The sequence below is a fragment of the Salvelinus namaycush genome, chromosome 7, assembly GCF_016432855.1.
Source record: "Salvelinus namaycush isolate Seneca chromosome 7, SaNama_1.0, whole genome shotgun sequence".
Taxonomy (NCBI): domain Eukaryota; kingdom Metazoa; phylum Chordata; class Actinopteri; order Salmoniformes; family Salmonidae; genus Salvelinus; species Salvelinus namaycush.
This window is the reverse complement of record NC_052313.1, coordinates 21257739-21278845: the sequence shown is the minus strand read 5'-3', so window position 1 is coordinate 21278845 and position 21107 is coordinate 21257739. Positions and strand designations below refer to the sequence as shown.

The 21107-nt window shown below is 44.7% G+C and overlaps 1 protein-coding gene across 1 annotated transcript in view; it reads right to left on the bottom strand.

The window, feature by feature from the left end:
- The window catches only part of c7h8orf34 (chromosome 7 C8orf34 homolog), a 175516-nt gene extending 156715 nt beyond the window's left edge, over window positions 1-18801 (bottom strand). Inside the window, exon 1 of the mRNA XM_038997241.1 lies at window positions 18733-18801. Coding sequence (XP_038853169.1) covers window positions 18733-18801 — 69 coding nt within the window. The remainder of the gene's footprint in view (window positions 1-18732) is intronic.
- Between the last annotated feature and the right edge of the window lie 2306 nt (window positions 18802-21107).

Genomic DNA, 21107 nt, shown 5'->3' with positions numbered 1-21107 from the left:
CATCCAACATACCATGTTCCTAAATCCCTCAGTGTACCCTACATCCAACATACCATGTTCCTTGATCCCTCAGTGGACCCTACATCCAACATACCATGTTCCTTGATCCCTCAGCGGACCCTGATTCCAACATACCATGTTCCTAAATCCCTCAGTGGACCCTGCATCCAACATACCATGTTCCTTGATCCCTCAGCGGACCCTGATTACAACATACCATGTTCCTAAATCCCTCAGTGGACCCTGCATCCAACATACCATGTTCCTAAATCCCTCAGTGGACCCTGCATCCAACATACCATGTTCCTAAATCCGTCAGCGGACCCTGCATCCAACATACCATGTTCCTAAATCCGTCAGCGGACCCTGATTCCAACATACCATGTTCCTAAATCCCTCAGTGGACCCTGCATCTAACATACCATGTTCCTAAATCCGTCAGTGGAGCCTGCATCCAACATACCATGTTCCTAAATCCCTCAGTGGACCCTGCATCTAACATACCATGTTCCTAAATCCCTCAGTGGACCCTGCATCCAACATACCATGTTCCTAAATCCCTCAGTGGACCCTACATCCAACATACCATGTTCCTTGATCCCTCAGCAGACCCTGCATCCAAAATACCATGTTCTTAAATCCCTCAGTGGACCCTACATCCAACTTACCATGTTCCTTGATCCCTCAGTGGACCCTATATCCAACATACCATGTTCCTAAATCCCTCAGTGGACCCTACATCCAACATACCATGTTCCTAAATCCCTCAGTGGACCCTACATCCATTATACCATGTTCCTTGATCCCTCAATAGACCCTACATCCAACATACCATGTTCCTAAATCCCTCAGTGGACCCTACATCCAACACACCATGTTCCTTGATCCCTCAGCAGACCCTACATCCAACATACCATGTTCCTAAATCCCTCAGTGTACCCTACATCCAACATACCATGTTCCTTGATCCCTCAGTGGACCCTACATCCAACATACCATGTTCCTTGATCCCTCAGCGGACCCTGATTCCAACATACCATGTTCCTAAATCCCTCAGTGGACCCTGCATCCAACATACCATGTTCCTTGATCCCTCAGCGGACCCTGATTACAACATACCATGTTCCTAAATCCCTCAGTGGACCCTGCATCCAACATACCACGTTCCTAAATCCGTCAGTGGACCCTGCATCCAACATACCATGTTCCTAAATCCGTCAGCGGACCCTGCATCCAACATACCATGTTCCTAAATCCCTCAGTGGACCCTGCATCCAACATACCATGTTCCTAAATCCCTCAGTGGACCCTGCATCCAACATACCATGTTCCTAAATCCCTCAGTGGACCCTGCATCTAACATACCATGCTCCTAAATCCCTCAGTGGACCCTGCATCCAACATACCATGTTCCTAAATCCCTCAGTGGACCCTGCATCTAACATACCATGTTCCTAAATCCGTCAGTGGAGCCTGCATCCAACATACCATGTTCCTAAATCCCTCAGTGGACCCTGCATCTAACATACCATGTTCCTAAATCCCTCAGTGGACCCTGCATCCAACATACCATGTTCCTAAATCCCTCAGTGGACCCTACATCCAACATACCATGTTCCTTGATCCCTCAGCAGACCCTGCATCCAAAATACCATGTTCCTAAATCCCTCAGTGGACCCTACATCCAACATACCATGTTCCTTGATCCCTCAGTGGACCCTACATCCAACATACCATGTTCCTAAATCCCTCAGTGGACCCTACATCCAACATACCATGTTCCTAAATCCCTCAGTGGACCCTACATCCAACATACCATGTTCCTTGATCCCTCAGCAGACCCTACATCCAACATACCATGTTCCTAAATCCCTCAGTGGACCCTACATCCAACATACCATGTTCCTTGATCCCTCAGCAGACCCTACATCCAACATACCATGTTCCTAAATCCCTCAGTGTACCCTACATCCAACATACCATGTTCCTTGATCCCTCAGTGGACCCTACATCCAACATACCATGTTCCTTGATCCCTCAGCGGACCCTGATTCCAACATACCATGTTCCCAAATCCCTCAGTGGACCCTGCATCCAACATACCATGTTCCTTGATCCCTCAGCGGACCCTGATTACAACATACCATGTTCCTAAATCCCTCAGTGGACCCTGCATCCAACATACCATGTTCCTAAATCCCTCAGTGGACCCTGCATCCAACATACCATGTTCCTAAATCCGTCAGCGGACCCTGCATCCAACATACCATGTTCCTAAATCCCTCAGTGGACCCTGCATCCAACATACCATGTTCCTTGATCCCTCAGTGGACCCTACATCCAACATACCATGTTCCTAAATCCGTCAGCGGACCCTGATTCCAACATACCATGTTCCTAAATCCCTCAGTGGACCCTGCATCCAACATACCACCACAAGGGATTACATTTACACTACATCTTCCAAATTATGAAAATCTTTAAAAATAAATTGACTGTCCAGGAATATGTTATAAAACCAAATCAAATTCTATTTTTCACATGAGCCGAGTGTTGGCTTACTTACAAGCCCTTAAACCAACAACGCTTTAAGATGTTTAAGAAAAAAAGTGTTAAGTAAAAAACTAGAAAATAAAAGGATGGCCCCAGTTCTGGATGGCCCCAGTGATCTTCTGGGCCGTGCGCACTACACTCTGTAGTGCCTTGCGGTCGGAGGCTGAGCAGTTGCCATACCAGGCAGTGATGCAAGCACTCAGGATGCTCTCGATGGCACAGCTGTTGAACCTTTTGAGGATCTGAGGACCCATGCTAAATCCTTTATGTCTCCTGAGGGGGAATAGGCTTTGTCGTGCCCTCATCACGATTGTCTTGGTGTGTTTGGACCATTCTAGCTTGTTGGTGATGTGGACACCAAGGAACTTGAAGCTCTCAACCTACTCCACTGCAGCCCCGTCGATGAGAATGGGGGCGTGCTCGGTCCTCCACACAGCCAGGTCTCCGACCTCCTCCCTATAGGCTGTCTCATCGTTGTTGGTGATCAGGCCTACCACTGTTGTGTCATCGGCAAACTTGATGATCAAATCATATCAAACTTTATTTGTCACATGCGCCGAATACAACAAGTGTAGACTTTACCATGAAATGCTTACTTACAACCCCTTAACCAACAGTGCAGTTCAAGAAGAGTTAAGAAAATATTTACCAAGTAGACTAAAATGAAAAGTAATAATAAAAAGTAACACAATAAGAATAACAATAACGAGGCCATATACAGGAGGCACCAGTACCGAGTCAGTGTGCGGGGGTACAAGTTAGTTGAGGTAATTTGTACATTTAGGTGGGGGTGAAGTGACTATGCATAGATAAGGGGGGGGATTAATGTAAATTGTCCGGTGGCGATTTTATTAATTGTTCAGCAGTCTTATGGCTTGGGGGTTGAAGCTGTTGAGGAGCCTTTTGGTCCCAGACTTGGCGCTCCGGTATCGCTTGCCGTGCGATAGCAGAGAAAACAGTCTATAACTTGGGTGACTGGAGTCTCTGACAATTTTATGGGCTTTCCTCTGACACCGCCTATTATATAGGCCTTACGTTCAGATGCCTAGCAGTCACCATACCAGGCGGCGATGCAACCGGTCAGGATGCTCTCGATGGTGCAGCTGTAGAACCTTTTAGGGATCTGGGGACCCATGCCAAATCTTTTCAGTCTCCTGAGGGGGAAAAGGTTCTGCCGTGCCCTCTTCACAACTGTCTTGGTATGTTTGGACCATGAGAGTTCATTGGTGATGTGGACACCAGGAAACTTAAAACTCTCGACCCACTCCACTACAGCCCCGCCTTTTCCTGTAGGCCACGATCAGCTCCTTTGTCTTGCTCACATTGAGAGAGAGGTTGTTGTCCTGGTGATGGTGTTGGAGTCGTGCCTGGCCATGCAGTCATGCAGTTATGAATTAAATATTCTATGGCCACTGTCTGATTGTGTGTTATTCATCCAAAAGGTACTGAAACATCTCTCCCACCCCAATCCCAATTTACTGCCAACCTCTTTCCCCGAACACAAACAGTACGGATCAGCAACAAATGTGTGAAGAGTAAGCAGCATAAACAACCTCTATCGGGAGGAGTACCGCATACCCAATCCCGACTCTTGTCCCACTAACTCACACAGTGAGTATGATTCCATGCACACAATAATGTGATTATTGTGGATAGTCTGATGAATTGAATAGTTACATTAAAACGTTCACATACTTTGCAAGACGAACGATGTCCCTAATAATGCTGTTTACATGGACACATCTGAAATCAGGCTACCTGATGGGACTCTGATAAATGCAGGAAATCGGCAATCAAAACAAACGTTCTACTACAGGGATCATGTTATTTTTGGGAAGCATATTTGATTCTGAGTTTGAACATATACAGTTTCTATGTGAAAACTACTTCTAAGACGTTCAGTTGTTCCGAACTCATTTCATTCGCACTAATGAGAGAGGCTCCTCGGCTGGTGCTGGCACATTCGCAGATCAAATACACCGCTGGAATGCTTACTTCGATTTATTTTTTATTTTTTTTATTTTTTTTATATTAATTTTATCCCATTTTCTCCCCAATTTTCGTGGTATCCAATCGCTAGTAATTACTATCTTGTCTCATCGCTACAACTCCCGTACGGGCTCGGGAGAGACGAAGGTCGAAAGCCATGCGTCCTCCGAAGCACAACCCAACCAAGCCGCACTGCTTCTTAACACAGCGCGCCTCCAACCCGGAAGCCAGCCGCACCAATGTGTCGGAGGAAACACCGTGTACCTGGCCACCTTGGTTAGCGCGCACTGCGCCCGGCCCGCCACAGGAGTCGCTGGAGCGCGATGAGACAAGGATATCCCTACCGGCCAAACCCTCCCTAACCCGGACGACGCTATGCCAATTGTGCGTCGCCCCACGGACCTCCCGGTCGCGGCCGGCTGCAACAGAGCCTGGGCGCGAACCCAGAGACTCTGGTGGCGCAGTTAGCACTGCGATGCAGTGCCCTAGACCACTGCGCCACCCGGGAGGCCCTTACTTCGATTTTGACCTTACACCGATCAAATCAAATGGCATTGGTCACATACACATGGTTAGCAGATTTGAATGCGAGTGTAGAAAAAATGCTTCTGCTTCTAGTTCTGACAGTGCAGTAATATCTAACAAGTAATCTAACAGTTCCCCAACAACTACCTAATACACACAAATCTAAAGGGGTGAATGAGAATATGTACATATAAGTACATGGATGAGCGATAGGCAAGGTGCAATAGGTGGTATGAAATACAGTATATACATGTGATATGAGTAATGTAAGATATGTAAACATTTTTAAAGTGACATTATTTAAAGTGCCATTGTATAAAGTGACAAGTGATTTATTTATTAAGATAAGCAGAGTAAGGTGTTTACATGACTTTTGCATAATCTGCCTACTGCCATAATCAGATTAATATCAAAGTATTACTGCGTATGTAAACTTACTCAGTGACTGATCAGTCTATGCTATGTATCACTAACAGAGTACACTCTTAGAAAAAAGGGTTCCAAAAGGGTACTCCTATGGGGACAGCCAGAGAACCCTTTTCAGGTTCTTGATATCCCCTTTTTTCCCCAAGTGTAGTGTAGCATAAGCAGCATAAAGTACAACCTGTGGGCTTCACAGCCAAACCCACTTTCTCACACACACACTCACTCTCTCTGCCTCCTATCAGTTACCCAAAAAAGCAGAAGATCAATAGAGGTCAGAGAGTGATGCTGTTACTCTGAGTGACCTCTTTATAGAGCTGTGTTTGTTGGGACCCTGGAGATGCTGAGCACACACACACACACACACACACACACACACACACACACACACACACACACACACACACACACACACACACACACACACACACACACACACACAATGTAGTACAACTGAACAGAGATGAGGTTAGAGTGGAGATGAGAGTATCGAATCCCTTGAACCCTGTCAGGGATGTGGGTACACTATTTTCTTGGGAACTGCAAACTACTGTAGGATCAAATCCACATACAATACAGTTAATGCTACATGTTGTTTACTCTGTGTGTGTGTGTGTGTGTGTGTGTGTGTGTGTGTGTGTGTGTGTGTGTGTGTGTGTGTGTGTGTGTGTGTGTGTGTGTGTGGTTCATACTCATGCTACTCGTGTTCATGGGTTGCTATAATGCTGATGTTGTAGAATCTACTGCAATGCATCACAATTAAATACATTAAATAATCTAAAAGGAAATGAAAAATGGGAAGTCAGTGGAAAGTGTGAACGTTCATTGCGAGTTCAACAATGAACAGAACAAGACTTTAGTTCTCGATAGATAGTTAAGTATTTATTTCCAAAAGATTAAAGTTTTCTGTCAGCTACACATTTGCATTGTCCGTGTCCTGAGGCTAGTAAAACTTTCCCTGATAAACACAGTCATTCATTAGGGAGACGCTTCCTCCTGGGGAGAACTGAACAGAACTGTAGGCTGTGTCTCAAATGGCACCCTATTCCCTACGGGCTTTGGTCAAAAGTAGTGCACTGTGAAAGGAATAGTGTGCCATTTGGGACACACTCTAAAGCTTACAGCTAAATCCCATCCACTGAAACATGTACAGTTTATCTCATTAAGAAGACTTCACCAGTGAAACAAACTAAGAGGCAAAGCCAACGTTCTCTGGGGAATTGGCAATGTTCAGTGCTTTCTGTTTCCTCTATTGTATCATCTATTTATAACAATCCCTCTATTCAAACATAAAACCCGAGGTGACCTAATTGGATGGATTTGATTGACAGATCATGGTAGGAACCATTATAATTCCAAGTTTCAGACACACAGAACCAAAGCCTAACACCTTTTATCCACCCTCCCATTTCACTACTTACTCTGCCACCTAATTGGCACCCTATTCCCTAACAGTGCACTACTTTTGACCAGGGCCAATAGGGATCTAGTCAAAAGTAGTGCACTATATATGGAATAGGGTGACACTTGGGACTTAACCTTATATACATTCAGCCCTTTTCCTTTTCGTGCATCAATTAAATTGTACAGTGGAAATAGAAATAACAGTGGGTGTCATATAAGAGCTCTGAGAGAACATTTAGTGACTGCTAAATAATTGGGAAGAGTAGGTGTTTGATTGGAAGAGACTAGTAGCTCATTCTCCCAAAGGACAGGCGGGAATATGCCATGGCATATAATTAATAGTTGAATTTCCACAATTATTCTGGAGTGGAGCTCCAAGTTTTGGAAGGTATTGTTTAGACAAATACCTTCTCACCTTTTCAATATTTTAGTGTAATATTCAATTATACGGTTGACAGGGTCATTTCAAGTAACAGTTGTATTAGTTGAGAGCAAATACCGATGAGTTGACTCACAAATATTGAAACTGACACACGGGCCTACACAGTTATAGCTCAATGAACGTTGTTCATCTACCTTGCCATTCCTATAGCGCTAGATCTGCCAGATGAGCTCAGTCATTGACAAGTCAGAGTGTTATTTATGTCCATAGTATCACACATATTCCAAACGTTCTTTAATAACCTTGAAGAGACACTTGGGGATGTGTCCCGAATGGTACCTTGATCCATATATAATGCACTCCTTTTGACCAGAGCCCTCTATAAGAAATAGGTGGCCATTTTGGGACACATATTTGAATCATGACGCAGGTGGATTACATAGAGTACATACTGTATCACTAGTTACAGCCATTGATTTTGACAGGGTAGAGATGGATAAATGACCGTTTAAATATCACTGCACTCCTCCAACATCTACTCTGAGAGAGATTGTTGTTACTGTTGTCCCGTTGACAATATTGATTATTGATATTTTAATTATGTTAATATTGTAAATCTCCAAAGTAAGCTTTAGCAATATGTACGTTGTAACGTCATGCCAATAAAGCAAATTGAATTGAATTGAAAGGGAGAGAGAAAGGGAGAGAGAAAGAGGGAGGAAGGGGGAGAGAGAGCAAGAGAGAGAAGGGGAAAGATAGCGAGACGGGGCGAAGAAGAGAGAGAGAGAGAGAGAAAGAAAGAAAGAGAATGAAAGAAAGTGAGAGCGAGGGAGAGAAAGAACAAGAGAGAGGGAGGGAGAAAGAGAACAATGACGGTGGGGACCATCTTTCAGGTGGAGTCTACTGCCTACTGTACATGCATACTGAACACAGGATGACCTCATTGTGGGGTTGGCGTGGAGACCAAGGAGGAGGGGGGGTGGGTCATATTCCTACAACACACCTTAGAGAGCCACACACACATGCACACACAAACACACACACACACACAACCCAGAGAGACACAAAAGCAACCAGCCCTTATCATGAAATTATCAGCCACAATCAATACCCTGGATTCCCTGGGCACAGTAAAGTCCAAAGTTCTGAGAGAGGGAAACACAGAGAGAGAGAGTGAGAGAAACAGAGAGAGAAACAGAGAGAGAGGCAGAAACAACACACCTAAAGGAGACATAAAACCAAGTCTTTATATCATGAAATACCCTCCTATAACTGCAAGTCACAATCAATAACTTGTGCAATGTCCTGTAAACAGACATGGTTAAAATGACACTGTTGGCACATGTTACTGTAGCGTTGGAGTGTAGCAAGCCAGGACAGGAGTCTTCCTAAAGAAAACCATTTATAACAATAAAACAACAGTAGTCAAATAGAGATAGGCTTTCTCATCAAAATGCCAGTCAGATACATTCTGTGCTACGGGACACAGCAAAGGCCCAAGCAGACACACACACGCAGACACACATGTACTCATACACTACATTCACAGAATTCTGTAAGGTGTGTTGACATGACACATGCTTCTTGATCATATCAGAGTCTATGTCCCGAATGGCACTGGTCATGTCCATGTAAATTTACCCATGAGCACCAACATGTGAAGTTCATAGGAGTATGTCAAATTGGGTGTCAAAAAAACTAAGAGTCTATATTTTGGGGAAATGAAGGCAAACATTTTTAAACATTGTAATTAATGGCTTTGATTTCTGGTCCAACAGATGGTCTTAGAGAACATCTACCAGAAATACTATTTAAAAGGTATTAGAAATACTTCAACACACAATAATGTTGAAGTAAATACCTTTGTCAACTAATATCAACACGTGTATTTCATTTTGGAGAAATGATTTGCCTTCTTTAAGTTTAAGGAACATTGCTTCCTGCCTTTTATTTTTGCCAGTAAAAACTCACATAGCTTTAAGATATTTTCTGATGTCTCTACCTCACCAGGAGGGAGGAAAAGGAAAGTTCACAGAAGTGACATGTAAAGGTAGACCTGACAATTAGTTATAGCGTTTTTACTGATAAAAAAATATTCATAAAACATTTTATAAGTGATTAAAATGATTTAGTAACAGAATTACAAGTTAACAGAGTTACTGAAAAATCTGTAATGAAATTACAGCAATTTAATACGCTACAATGGGAAATCATAATAGTCACAAACCACAGTTGACCACCTGCTACTGTCCTCCCTTCCGCTGGCATGCTGTTATGTTCAGCTGATAACTGATTTCTTTCTGTTTCTGTCATCTGGCGGTCAAAGCGTGCGTGTTTAAACAATCTGGAAAACACCTCCCTCTCTCTGCCTCTATTATCTCTCTCCAGTTATGTTACATCTCCGGACTCTTACTGACACCTACCCATAAGCCCCCTCTCTTTCCATTTACTGTAACCAGCATCCGCACCCACTGAGCACCGACCGACACCGGACGTCCATGGACGTTGAAAAGTAGTTTACATTTTGTCAGTCAGCCCTGGCCTTGATTTCAACGTCCACAGATGTGGTTTTTTGGGCCGGTCCAGACGGGCCTTGATTTCAACGTCCACAGATGTGGTTTTTTGGGCCGGTCCAGACGGGCCTTGATTTCAACGTCCACAGATGTGGTTTTTTGGGCCGGTCCAGACGGGCCTTGATTTCAACGTCCACAGATGTGGTTTTTTGGGCCGGTCCAGACGGGCCTTGATTTCAACGTCCACAGATGTGTTTTTTTGGGCCGGTCCAGACGGGCCTTGATTTCAACGTCCACAGATGTGGTTTTTTGGGCCGGTCCAGACGGGCCTTGATTTCAACATCTACAGATGTGTTTGTTTGCATTACACTTTTAAAGTGAACAATCGGATTCTCAGCATAATTCCATTATCGTGGAATGGCCACACCATATTGCCTATATAATAGTGCTACTTTGGGCCAGAGCCCTACGGGCCCGGCAAAGGTAACTGAACTAAATGACTATCGCCCCGTAGCAGTAATTTCTGTCATCATGAAGTGCTTTGAGAGGCTAGTTAAGGATCTTATCACCTCCACCTTACCTGACACCCTAGACCCACTTCAATTTGCATACCACCCCAGTAGATCCACAGATGATGCAATCGCAATCAATGTAGATATCCGGGTGGCCTTTCGATTAATTGTTCAGTAGTCTTATGGCTTGGGGTTAGAAGCTGTTGGACCTAGATTTGACACTCCGGTAACGCTTGCTGTGCGGTAGCAGAGAGAAAAGTCTATGACTTGGGTGACTGGAGTCTTTTACAATTTTTTGGACCTTCCTCTGACACCACCTAGTATATAGGTCCTGGATGACAGGAAGCTTGGTCCCAGTGATGTTCTGGGCCGTACGCACTAACTTCTGTAGCACCTTACGGTCAAATGCCGAGCAGTTGCTATACCAGGCGGTGATATTACCACTCAGGATACTCTAAATGGTGCAGCTGTAGAACTTTTTGAGGATCTGTGGACCCATGCCAAATCTTTTCAGTCTCCTGAGGGGGAAAAGGTGTTGTGGTGCACTCTTCATGACTGTCTTGGTGTGTTTGGATCATGATTGTTTGTTGGTGATGTGGACTCCAAGGAACTTGAAACTCTCGACCCGCTCCACTACAGCCCCATCAACGTTAATGGGGGCCTGTTCGGCCCTCCTTTTCCTGTAGTCCAGCATGGCAGATGTGTGCTGCCTACCATTACCACCTGGGGTGGCCCATCAGGAAGTCCAGGATCCAGTTGCAGAGGGAGGTGTTTAGTCCCAGGGTCCTTAGAAACTGATGAGCTTTGTGGGCACGATGGAGATGAATGCTGAGCTGTAGTCAATGAATAGCATTCTCACATACGTAGGTGTTCCTTTTGTCCAGGTGGGAAAGGGCAGTGTGGAGTGCGATTGAGATTGCGTCATCTGTGGATCTGTTGGGGAGGGGGGGGGGGGGGGGGGGTGGTATGTGATGTGGAGTGGGTCTAGGGTTTCTGGGATGATGGTGTTGATGTGCGTCATGACCAGCCTTTCAAAGCACTTCATGGCTACCAATGTGAGTGCTACGGGTCATTTAGGCAGTTTACCTTCGCTTTTTTGGGCACAGGGACTATGGTGGTCTGCTTGAAACATGTAGGGATTGTAGACTCGGGAGAGGTTGAAAATGTCAGTGAAGACACTTGCCAGTTGGTCCGTGCATGCTCTGAGTAAACGTCCTGGTAATCCGTCTGGCCACGCAGCCTTGTGAATGTTGACATGCTTAAAGGTCTTGCTCACATCAGCTACGGAGAGCTGATCACACAGTCGTCCGGAACAGCCGGTGATCTCATGCATGCTTCAGTGTTGCTTGCCTCAAAGCGATCATAAAAGGCATTTAGCTGTTCATTGACTATAGCTCAGCCTTCAACATCATAGTACCCTCCAAGCTCATCATTAAGCCCGGGGCCCTGCGTCTGAACCCCGCCCTATGCAACTAGGTTCTGGACTTCCTGACGGGCCACCCCCAGGTGATGAAGGTAAAAAAACAACACCTCCACTACAGTAATCGTCAACAGAGGGGCCCCACAAGGGTACGTGCACAGCCCCCTCCTGTACTCCCTGTTCACCCATGACTGCGTGGCCACGCACGCCTCATACTCAATCGTCAAGTTTGCAGATGACACAACAGTAGGCCTGATTACCAACAATGGCGAGACAGCCTACAGGGAGTAGGTGAGGGCCCTGGTGGAGTGATGCCAGGAAAATAACCTCTCCCTCAAAGTCAACAAAACAAAGGTGCTGATCATGCACTTCAGGAGACAACAGAGAGATCACCTCCCTAATCACATCAATGGGACCGCAGTGGAGAAGGTGAAAAGCTTAAAGTTCCTCGGCGTACACATCACTGACAGTCTGAAATGGTCCACCCACACAGAGCCTCAGGAGGCTGAAGAAATTCGGATTGGCCCCTAAGACTTTCACAAACTTTTACAGATGTACAATTGAGAGCATCCTGTCGGGCTGTATCACCGCCTGGTACGGCAACTGCACCGCCTGCAATCATCAAGGACATCAACCACCCGAGGCACGGCCTGTACACTCCGACATCATCCAGCTTCTATCTCAAGGCCCTCAGAATGTTAAATTGCGATCACTAGTCGGCAACCACCCAGTTACTCAACACTGCACCTTAGAGGCTGCTGCCCTATGTACATAGACATGGAATCACTGGTCACTTTAATCATGTTTACATACTGTTTTACTCATTTCATATGTATATACTGTATTTTAGTCAATGCCACTCAGACATTGTTAGCCCTAATATTTACGTGTTTCTCAATTCCATTCTTTTACTTTTAGATTTGTGTGTATTGTTGTGAATTGTTAGATACTACCGCACTGTTGGAGCTAGGAACACAAGCATTTCCCTACATCCGCAAAAACATCTGCTAAATATGTGTATGTGACCAATAAAATCTGATTTGAATAGGGTGCCATTTTGGTACGCATCCTCAGTCTTCGATGCATTTTACTGAACACTGGGGGATCCATATGACAAAAGCCTGTTTGGGAATCAGCTACAAACTCAGCTTTCAAGGGAATCAGCTACAAACACCTTAAGCTAACGTAGCAGGCACAAAATAAACGCCTGAGCGGAGTTGGCACATTCGGTTTTCAGGAGAAAAGGAAGCTAAATTGAATTAGCTGTATCCTTGAAAACCGGATGCATCCGGTTGTTGGCAACTCCGTTAAGGGTGCTAACACCTAGACACATACCCATCTCTTTAATCATTTCTGATGGGTATGCTGGGTTTCATGTCTTCCTTTCACCGCATATGAACTCTATGTTCACTCATCATGTCACAGAGAGTGAGAGAGAGCAATGAGTGTAGAGAAATAGAGATGGAAAACGAGAGAGGCAAGAAACAGAGATAAAGAGGTAAAGGGAGAGATAAACAGAGCGAAAGATAAAGAAGAAAGAGAAAAAATGCAAAGAGACCGAGAGAGGGTGTCTCTCATAATGACAGCCAGGCAGGTCTGTTTGTCTGAGTCAGAATTGATGCGAGTGTCAGAATGTACAGTTGAAGTCGGAAGTTTACATACACTTAGGTTGGAGTCATTAAAACTCGTTTTTCAACCACTCCACAAATGTCTTGTTAACAAACAATCGTTTTGGCAAGTCAGTTAGGACATCTACTTTGTGCATGACACAAGTAATTTTTTCAACAATTGTTTACAGACAGATTATTCCACTTATAATTCACTGTATCACAATTCCAGTGGGTCAGAAGTTTACTATGCCTTTAAACAGCTTGGCAAATTCCAGAAAATTATGTCATGGCTCTAGAAGCTTCTGATAGGCTAATTGACATCATTTGAGTCAATTGGAGGTGTACCTATGGATGTATTTCAAGGCCTACCTTCAAACTCAGTGCCTCTTTGCTTGACATCATGGGAAAATCAAAAGAAATCAGCCAAGACCTCAGAAAAACATCCTCCACAAGTCTGATTCATCCTTGGGAGCAATATCCAAACGCCTGAAGGTACCACGTTCATCTGTACAAACAATAGTATGCAAGTATAAACACCATGGGACCACGCAGCCGTCATACCACTCAGGAAGGAGACGCGTTCTGGCTCCTAGAGATGAACGTACTTTGGTGCAAAAAGTGCAAATCAATACAAGATCAACACAAAGGACCTTGTGAAGATCCTGGAGGAAACAGGTACAAACGTATCTATATCCACAGTAAAAAAAAGTCCTATATCGACATAACCTGAAAGGCCGCTCAGCAAGGAAGAAGCCACTACTCCAAAACCGCCATAAAAACTACGGTTTGCAACTGCACATGGGGACAAATATCGTACTTTTTGGAGAAATGTCCTCTGGTCTGATGAAACAAAAATAGAACTGTTTGGCCATAATGAAAATCGTTATGTTTGGAGGAAAAAGGGGGAGGCTTGCAAGCTAAAGAACACCATCCCAACCGTGAAGCACGGGGTGGCAGCATCATGTTGTGGGGGTGCTTTTGCTGCAGGAGGGACTGGATTACTTCACAAAATAGATGGCATCATGAGGCAGGAAAATTATGTGGATATATTGAAGCAACATCTCAAGACATCAGTCAGGAAGTTAAAGCTTGGTCGCAAATGTGTCTTCCAAATGGACAATGACCCCAAGCATACTTCCAAGTTGTGGCAACATGGCTTAAGGACAACAAAGTCAAGGTATTGGAGTGGCCACCACAAAGCCCTGACCTCAATCTCATAGAACATTTGTGAGCAGAACTGAAAAAGTGTGTGCGAGAAAGGAGGCCTACAAACCTGACTCAGTTACACCAGCTCTGTCAGGAGGAATGGGCCAAAATTCACCCAACTTATTGTGGGAAGCTTGTGGAAGGCTACCCGAAACATTTGACCCAAGTTAAACAATTTAAAGGCAATGCTACCAAATACTAATTGAGTGTATGTAAACTTCTGACCCACTGGGAATGTGATGAAAGAAATAAAATCTGAAATATATCATTCTCTCTAGTATTTATTCTAAAATAAAGTGGTGATCCTAACTGACCTAAAACAGGGAATTCTTACTAGGATTAAATGTCAGGAATTGTGAAAAGCTGTATTTGGCTAAGGTCTATGTAAACTTCCGACTTCAACTCTATGTCAGTGTACAGAGCTATAGTCACTATGCTAGCAGGGAGCAGTGATGTGAGTGTACAGCGCTATAGTCACTACACTAACAGTCAGAATTGTTTTGTAGTGCTACACTAGCAAGGAGCAGTGATGTGAGTGTACATTTCAATAGTCACTACGCTAGCAGTCAGAATTTATCTGAGTGTACAGCGCTATAGTCACTACGTCATCAGGGAGCAGTGTTGTGAGTGTACAGCGCTATACCTGCTACGTCATCAGGGAGCAGTAATGTCAGTGGACTGCACTATACCTGCTACGTCATCAGGGAGCAGTAATGTCAGTGGACTGCACTATAGTCGCTACATTAGCAATCAGAATTGATGTGAGTCTACAGGTCTATAGTCGCTACACTAGCAGAGAGCAGTGATGTAAGTCTATAGTGCTATAGTCGCTACGCTAGCAGGGAGCAGTTATGCCAGTGCTATAATATCTAGGCTAGCAGTCAGAATTTATGTGAGTGTACAGAGCTATAGTCGCTACGCTAGCAGGGAGCAGGGATGTGAGTCTACAGCGCTATAGTCTCTACGCTAGCAGTTAGAATTGATGTAAGTTGTAGCAGTGATCTGACTGTACAGCGCTTGAGTCGCTACGCTAGCAGGGAGCAGTGATGTTAGTGTACAGAGCTATAGTTGCTAAGCTAACAGTAAGAATTGTTGTGAGTGTACAGGTCTATTGTCGCCACACCAGCAGGGAGTAGTGATGTGAGTTTACAGGTCTATTTGCGCCACACCAGCAGGGAGCAGTGATGTGAGTTTATAGCTCTATAGCCACTACGCTAGCAGGGAGCAGTGATGTGAGTTTATAGCTGTATAGTCACGCTAGCAGGGAGCAGTGATGTGAGTTTATAGCTGTATAGTCACGCTAGCAGGGAGCAGTGATGTGAGTTTATAGCTGTATAGTCACGCTAGCAGGGAGCAGTGATGTGAGTTTATAGCTGTATAGTCACGCTAGCAGGGAGCAGTGATGTGAGTTTATAGCTGTATAGTCACTACGCTAGCAGGGAACAGTGCTGTGAGTTTATAGCTGTATAGTCACGCTAGCAGGGAGCAGTGATGTAGGTTTAAAGCTCTATAGTCACGCTAGCAGGGAGCAGTGATGTAAGTTTAAAGCTCTATAGTCACGCTAGCAGGGAGCAGTGATGTGAGTTTAAAGCTCTATAGTCACGCTAGCAGGGAACAGTGATGTGAGTTTATAGCTCTATAGTCACTACGCTAGCAGGAGAGCAGTGATGTGAGTTTACAGCTCTATAGTCACGTTAGCAGGGAGCAGTGATGTGAGTTTACAGCTCTATAGTCACGCTAGCAGGAGAGCAGTTATGTGAGTTTACAGCTCTATAGTCACGCTAGCAGGGAGCAGTGATGTGACTTTATAGCTCTATAGTCACGCTAGCAGGGAGCAGTCATGTGAGTTTATAGCTCTATAGTCACAGTAGCAGGGAGCAGTGATGTGAGTGTACAGAGCTATAGACGCTACATTAGCAGCTGTCCACTGTGCTGGCTGGCTGGCCCGGGCCACTCTTTGATACTAGCCAGCACTGATTAACATGCAGTGTGTGTGTGTGTGTGTGTGTGTGTGTGTGTGTGTGTGTGTGTGTGTGTGTGTGTGTGTGTGTGTGTGTGTGTGTGTGTGTGTGTGTGTGGGGGGGGGGGGGCGCTACATTCGCAGCTCAGTGGAAAGGACGACCTGATCAGAATTTTGTGACACACCTGCATGAGGACACACACACACTGTGCATGTACAACCACCACACACAGATATACATACCTGCACACACGCTCAAGCATTGCTCTCTGTCTCTCATTCTGTCTTTCTACGTCTCTCTCTATCTGTATCACTTTCTCTCACTCTCTCTCTTTCTCTCGCTCTCTCTTAACCTCCCACAAAAACATGTCCCGACGCAACACAACACACACTCAGTTTTGTTACCGCAGATGGTGTATGTGTGTGTGTGGAGGAGCCTCGGGAGAAACAGTCTGTGTTTGTGCGGCGTCGGTGTCTCCCCAGCATCTGAGGGTTAATCTCCCCATCTGACCCTCTAATTAGATATGACTCTACCGTCTACACAACCAGCAGGACTGACTCTTCTAGCTGGGATATCATACCAACACAGTCTAGAGAAAGAGCCAATGTGTCCCAAATGGCACCATATCCGCGACATAGGGTTCCATTTGGGATGCAGCAAGCATGACTGACTATTCTAGCGGGGATATCATACCAACATGATGGGGTGTGGTAGGCACAACTGTCGTTATAGTAACTCAGACTGATACATTTAAAGGAGGATTCCACCAGAATAAAACCAGTGATTATGCTTCTACCGACTGGGCACAGACGTCATTTTGATTTAATTTTGGTTGAGTTGTCAACTAACATGAAATCAACAAAACATTTCACCATGTCATTGGATTTAGTTAAAAAGTTGGGTGAAAATTCATCACATTGAATTGTTTGGTTGAAATGGCATTGAAACAATGTTGATTCAACCAGTTTTGCCCAGTGGGAAGTCTATATGCGCTACTGAAAAATGTTATCTGTAGCTGTATACCTGTGGTAGTCAATACTGTCATCAACTCAGACTGATACACAACATTCAAACAGACACCAATGAAAACCAGAAGACAACAGATCCCCACGGACATGCAAAACTTCACACACACTTAAATCAATACCCCTTCAGGCAGATGCCTTGCAGAAATGATCTCTGTATTCTGCACATCTGCACGTTCCAACTCAGCTAGGCTATCGATAAAGTGTCATCATGGAGGTGAAGCCTATATACTGTACGATAGCACCCACATTAACTCCCTACACAAACAGAAAGGTAGCTAGGTACAGTACAACACTCTCCAGCCAAACAGACATATAGATGCAGTACACTATTTTAATGTGATCGGACTGTAGAACAGGCAATGATCTCAAGTCAAACATTACTGTAGCAGGTGAAATGCAATGATCATTTTGTGTTGAATGATTGCAATGATCATTTTGTGATGAATGATTGCAATGATCATTTTGTGATGAAGGATGATTGAGATGATTTACATCGTTTTACCTAATAATGTATCCTTCCATTCTATTAGACTACGTCTCACTTTTAATAGTGCTTTTGTCTATAAAAACAAAGCATTATTGCTTCTCTTCAGTGAACATTTGTGCCGCTTGGAACCTCCAAGCACAGTGTCGGTGTGTTACCTCAGTTTACCCCGACCGCTTTTACCTAGAGCTCCACAGAATGATATTGCCCACTTTGTGCTGCCTGTAAACCCGTCCGGACCTTTCAGAAACATCTCTCTCTTTCTAATCATAGGGGGGGCGGATGCATACGACCAGGACATGCATGCTTGGTAGCCAGGGAAAGTATGCGACAAGACAACCACTACTGGCTACCGTATAATGATATTTTCCAATCGCTACATTTACAAAGAGTGGGTTTCGTTCTACAATCTTGCAGGCAGATCGAATCTGTGATGATGATCGTTATCCGGCAGAAAGGGGTGCGCTGTCTGTGCGCTCTCTGTATTTCCCAATTCAATTCAGGGAGAGGTTCTTGTAATTTCCATACATGTATAACCTAGTTTTTTATATTTAATAGTATGCGCCTTCATGTAGGCTATTTGATCAATCTAAGTTTCTGCATTGAAACCAAAGCATAGCCTTATGATGCTGATAAATTGCAGGCTTGCTGCAAAACATGCGTGTCCCATTCAATGCCATGCACAGGTGAAATATGCTAGTTGAAATGATTCATGCACTAACCTCAAACAGTGGTCCAATTTTATTTTTCTCCAGATACGACTGAATTCTTGACTGCTGTTGAGACGCCATGAAGAAACTATACGTCTTGCATTAAACGTTAATGATTTGAAAATAAACGATGGGGCAATCCCATACATTAATTAAAATAGGTAGCCAATACGAGAGTCGAATTCAAACACCTTTAAGAACTACAACTGTAGCCAAGTGCACACAGAGCGAGATTACCGCACCAGATATACTGTAGGGGCGTCAAGAGCGGTGGGTTTGCTTCACCGCACCGCGCATAGTGGAAAGTAGCAAGTGGAATGTAGCAGGTACTCTCGCGCTGCGCTTCGCTCTACTTGGTTTACTACACAGTAGCCCCGGACCATGCTCAGCGCGACGCTTGAGTGGCTCCCTAGCGACCGCTTCATGCTCCAAGCCAATGGCAAAGATAGTTACTTGACAGTGATTAAGGATCTTTCGCTCATTGGCTGAGAGTGGTATCAGTGGATGAGAGGGTCCCTCCTCCAGATTGTTAACCCATCTCGCTGTATTTATAGGTCCGGACGGAAGACAGATGTGAGAAACTGGACAGTGCGGTTTTTCGCGCAGCTGCACGGACTGTAGGCTAGGCCTACACTAGTGTGCTTGTTCGAAGTTTGGCCGGGGCATGATTCGCATAGTTAGTTCGTAAAATGCGCTGATGCGCACTCCTCCTGTCCTGTAACCTACAAATGTTTTGCACATGCTTATGCATACGTGGGAAACAGATGTCACCAGCCTAACTGCTTGCCAATGTCATGCATCTTTATGTGGGTGGACTGAGATCCTTGGAAGATTGTGGAAATGCACCAGGCTGGCACATGTGTTGTTTGTGGTGAGACTTTGTGTTTGAAAAAATAGGGTGCCATTTGGGACAGCCTCTGCCTGGTCCATGTTGGGCTGGCAATGAGAAAACTGGTGATCTGTGGTCTAGGAAGAAGAATTCATCCTGGGATGTCTGCTGCAGACTGCATTGACAGAGACAGAGAAACAGACAGACAGAGTGTGTTTGTGGGGGAAAGAGAGAGAGCGAGAAACAGAGTGATACCATTACAGAAAAAACACATGAATTTCACATGTGAACACGTGATCTTGTGTGATCTCATGTGAAGTTAATGTGATAACATGTGACAATATGTAAAGCAACATGTGAAAACATAAAACTACGTGACAACATTTTAGCACGTGAGAACACGATCTCGTGAAATGGGATGCAAAATGGCAATATGTGATATCATGACACTACACGTGACATTTGAGCACATGTGAAAACCCAGCTGTCAAATGTAATTTAGAATATTTTACTTTGTAAGGCATAATTGACATTAATTCAATTTACACAGTCATGGTCCCCTGTAGGTTTTGTCTAGTTCCCGTTTTGTTCCAGGGGCGTCCGCAAGGACGTACTTATAATGTTATGTCATGGTTCACTGGAGGCTTTTGTCTAGTTGCGGTGAAAATATGGTAAATCAAATACTAGTTAATGCATTTTTTACAGCAACATTTTGCTGTTAATGGACAGTATTGCTGTAATTTGGGAATGAACCGCTCTGGAGATTTGAACTCACAACCTCTTGGTTGCTAGCTACTGGAAGTTCCTGCTGTGCCACCAGGTCTGTGGATATTATGGAGATTGGCAAGAATACATTTTTTATTTTATTATTTTACCCCCTTTTCTCCCCAATTTTCTGGTATCCAATTGGTAGTTACATTCTTGTCCCATCACTGCAACTCCCGTATGGACTCGGGAGAGGCGAAGGTCGAGAGCCATGCATCCTCCGAAACACAACCCAGCCAAGCCACACTGCTTCTTAAAACACTGCTCGCTTAACCCAGCCGTACCAATGTGTCAGAGGAAACACCGTACACCTGGCAACCGTGTCAGCGTGCATTTCGCCCGGCCCGCCACAGGAGTCACTAGTGCACGATGGGACAAGAACATCCCTGACGGCTAAACCCTACCCTAACCCGGACGACGCTGCGCCAATTGTGCGCCACCCCATGGGTCTCCCGGTCGTGGCCGGCTGTAACAGAGCCTGGACTCGAACACATAATCTCTAGTAGCACAGCTAGCACTGTGAGGCAGTGACCACCGCGTCACTCGGGAGGCTCAAGAATACATTTCTGCACTTCACCTAAAGTTGCAGTAAAAATAAAGTAAATGTACACAACAACTGAAAGGTGTTTTTATTTTTTGACTTTTACCCCTTTTTCGTGGCATCCAATCGGTAGTTACAGTCTAGTCCCATCTCTGCAACTTCCGTACGGACTCGGGATAGGCGAAGGTTGAGAGCCATGCGTCCTCCGAAAAACAACCCTGCCAAGCCGCACAGCTTCTTGACACACTGCTC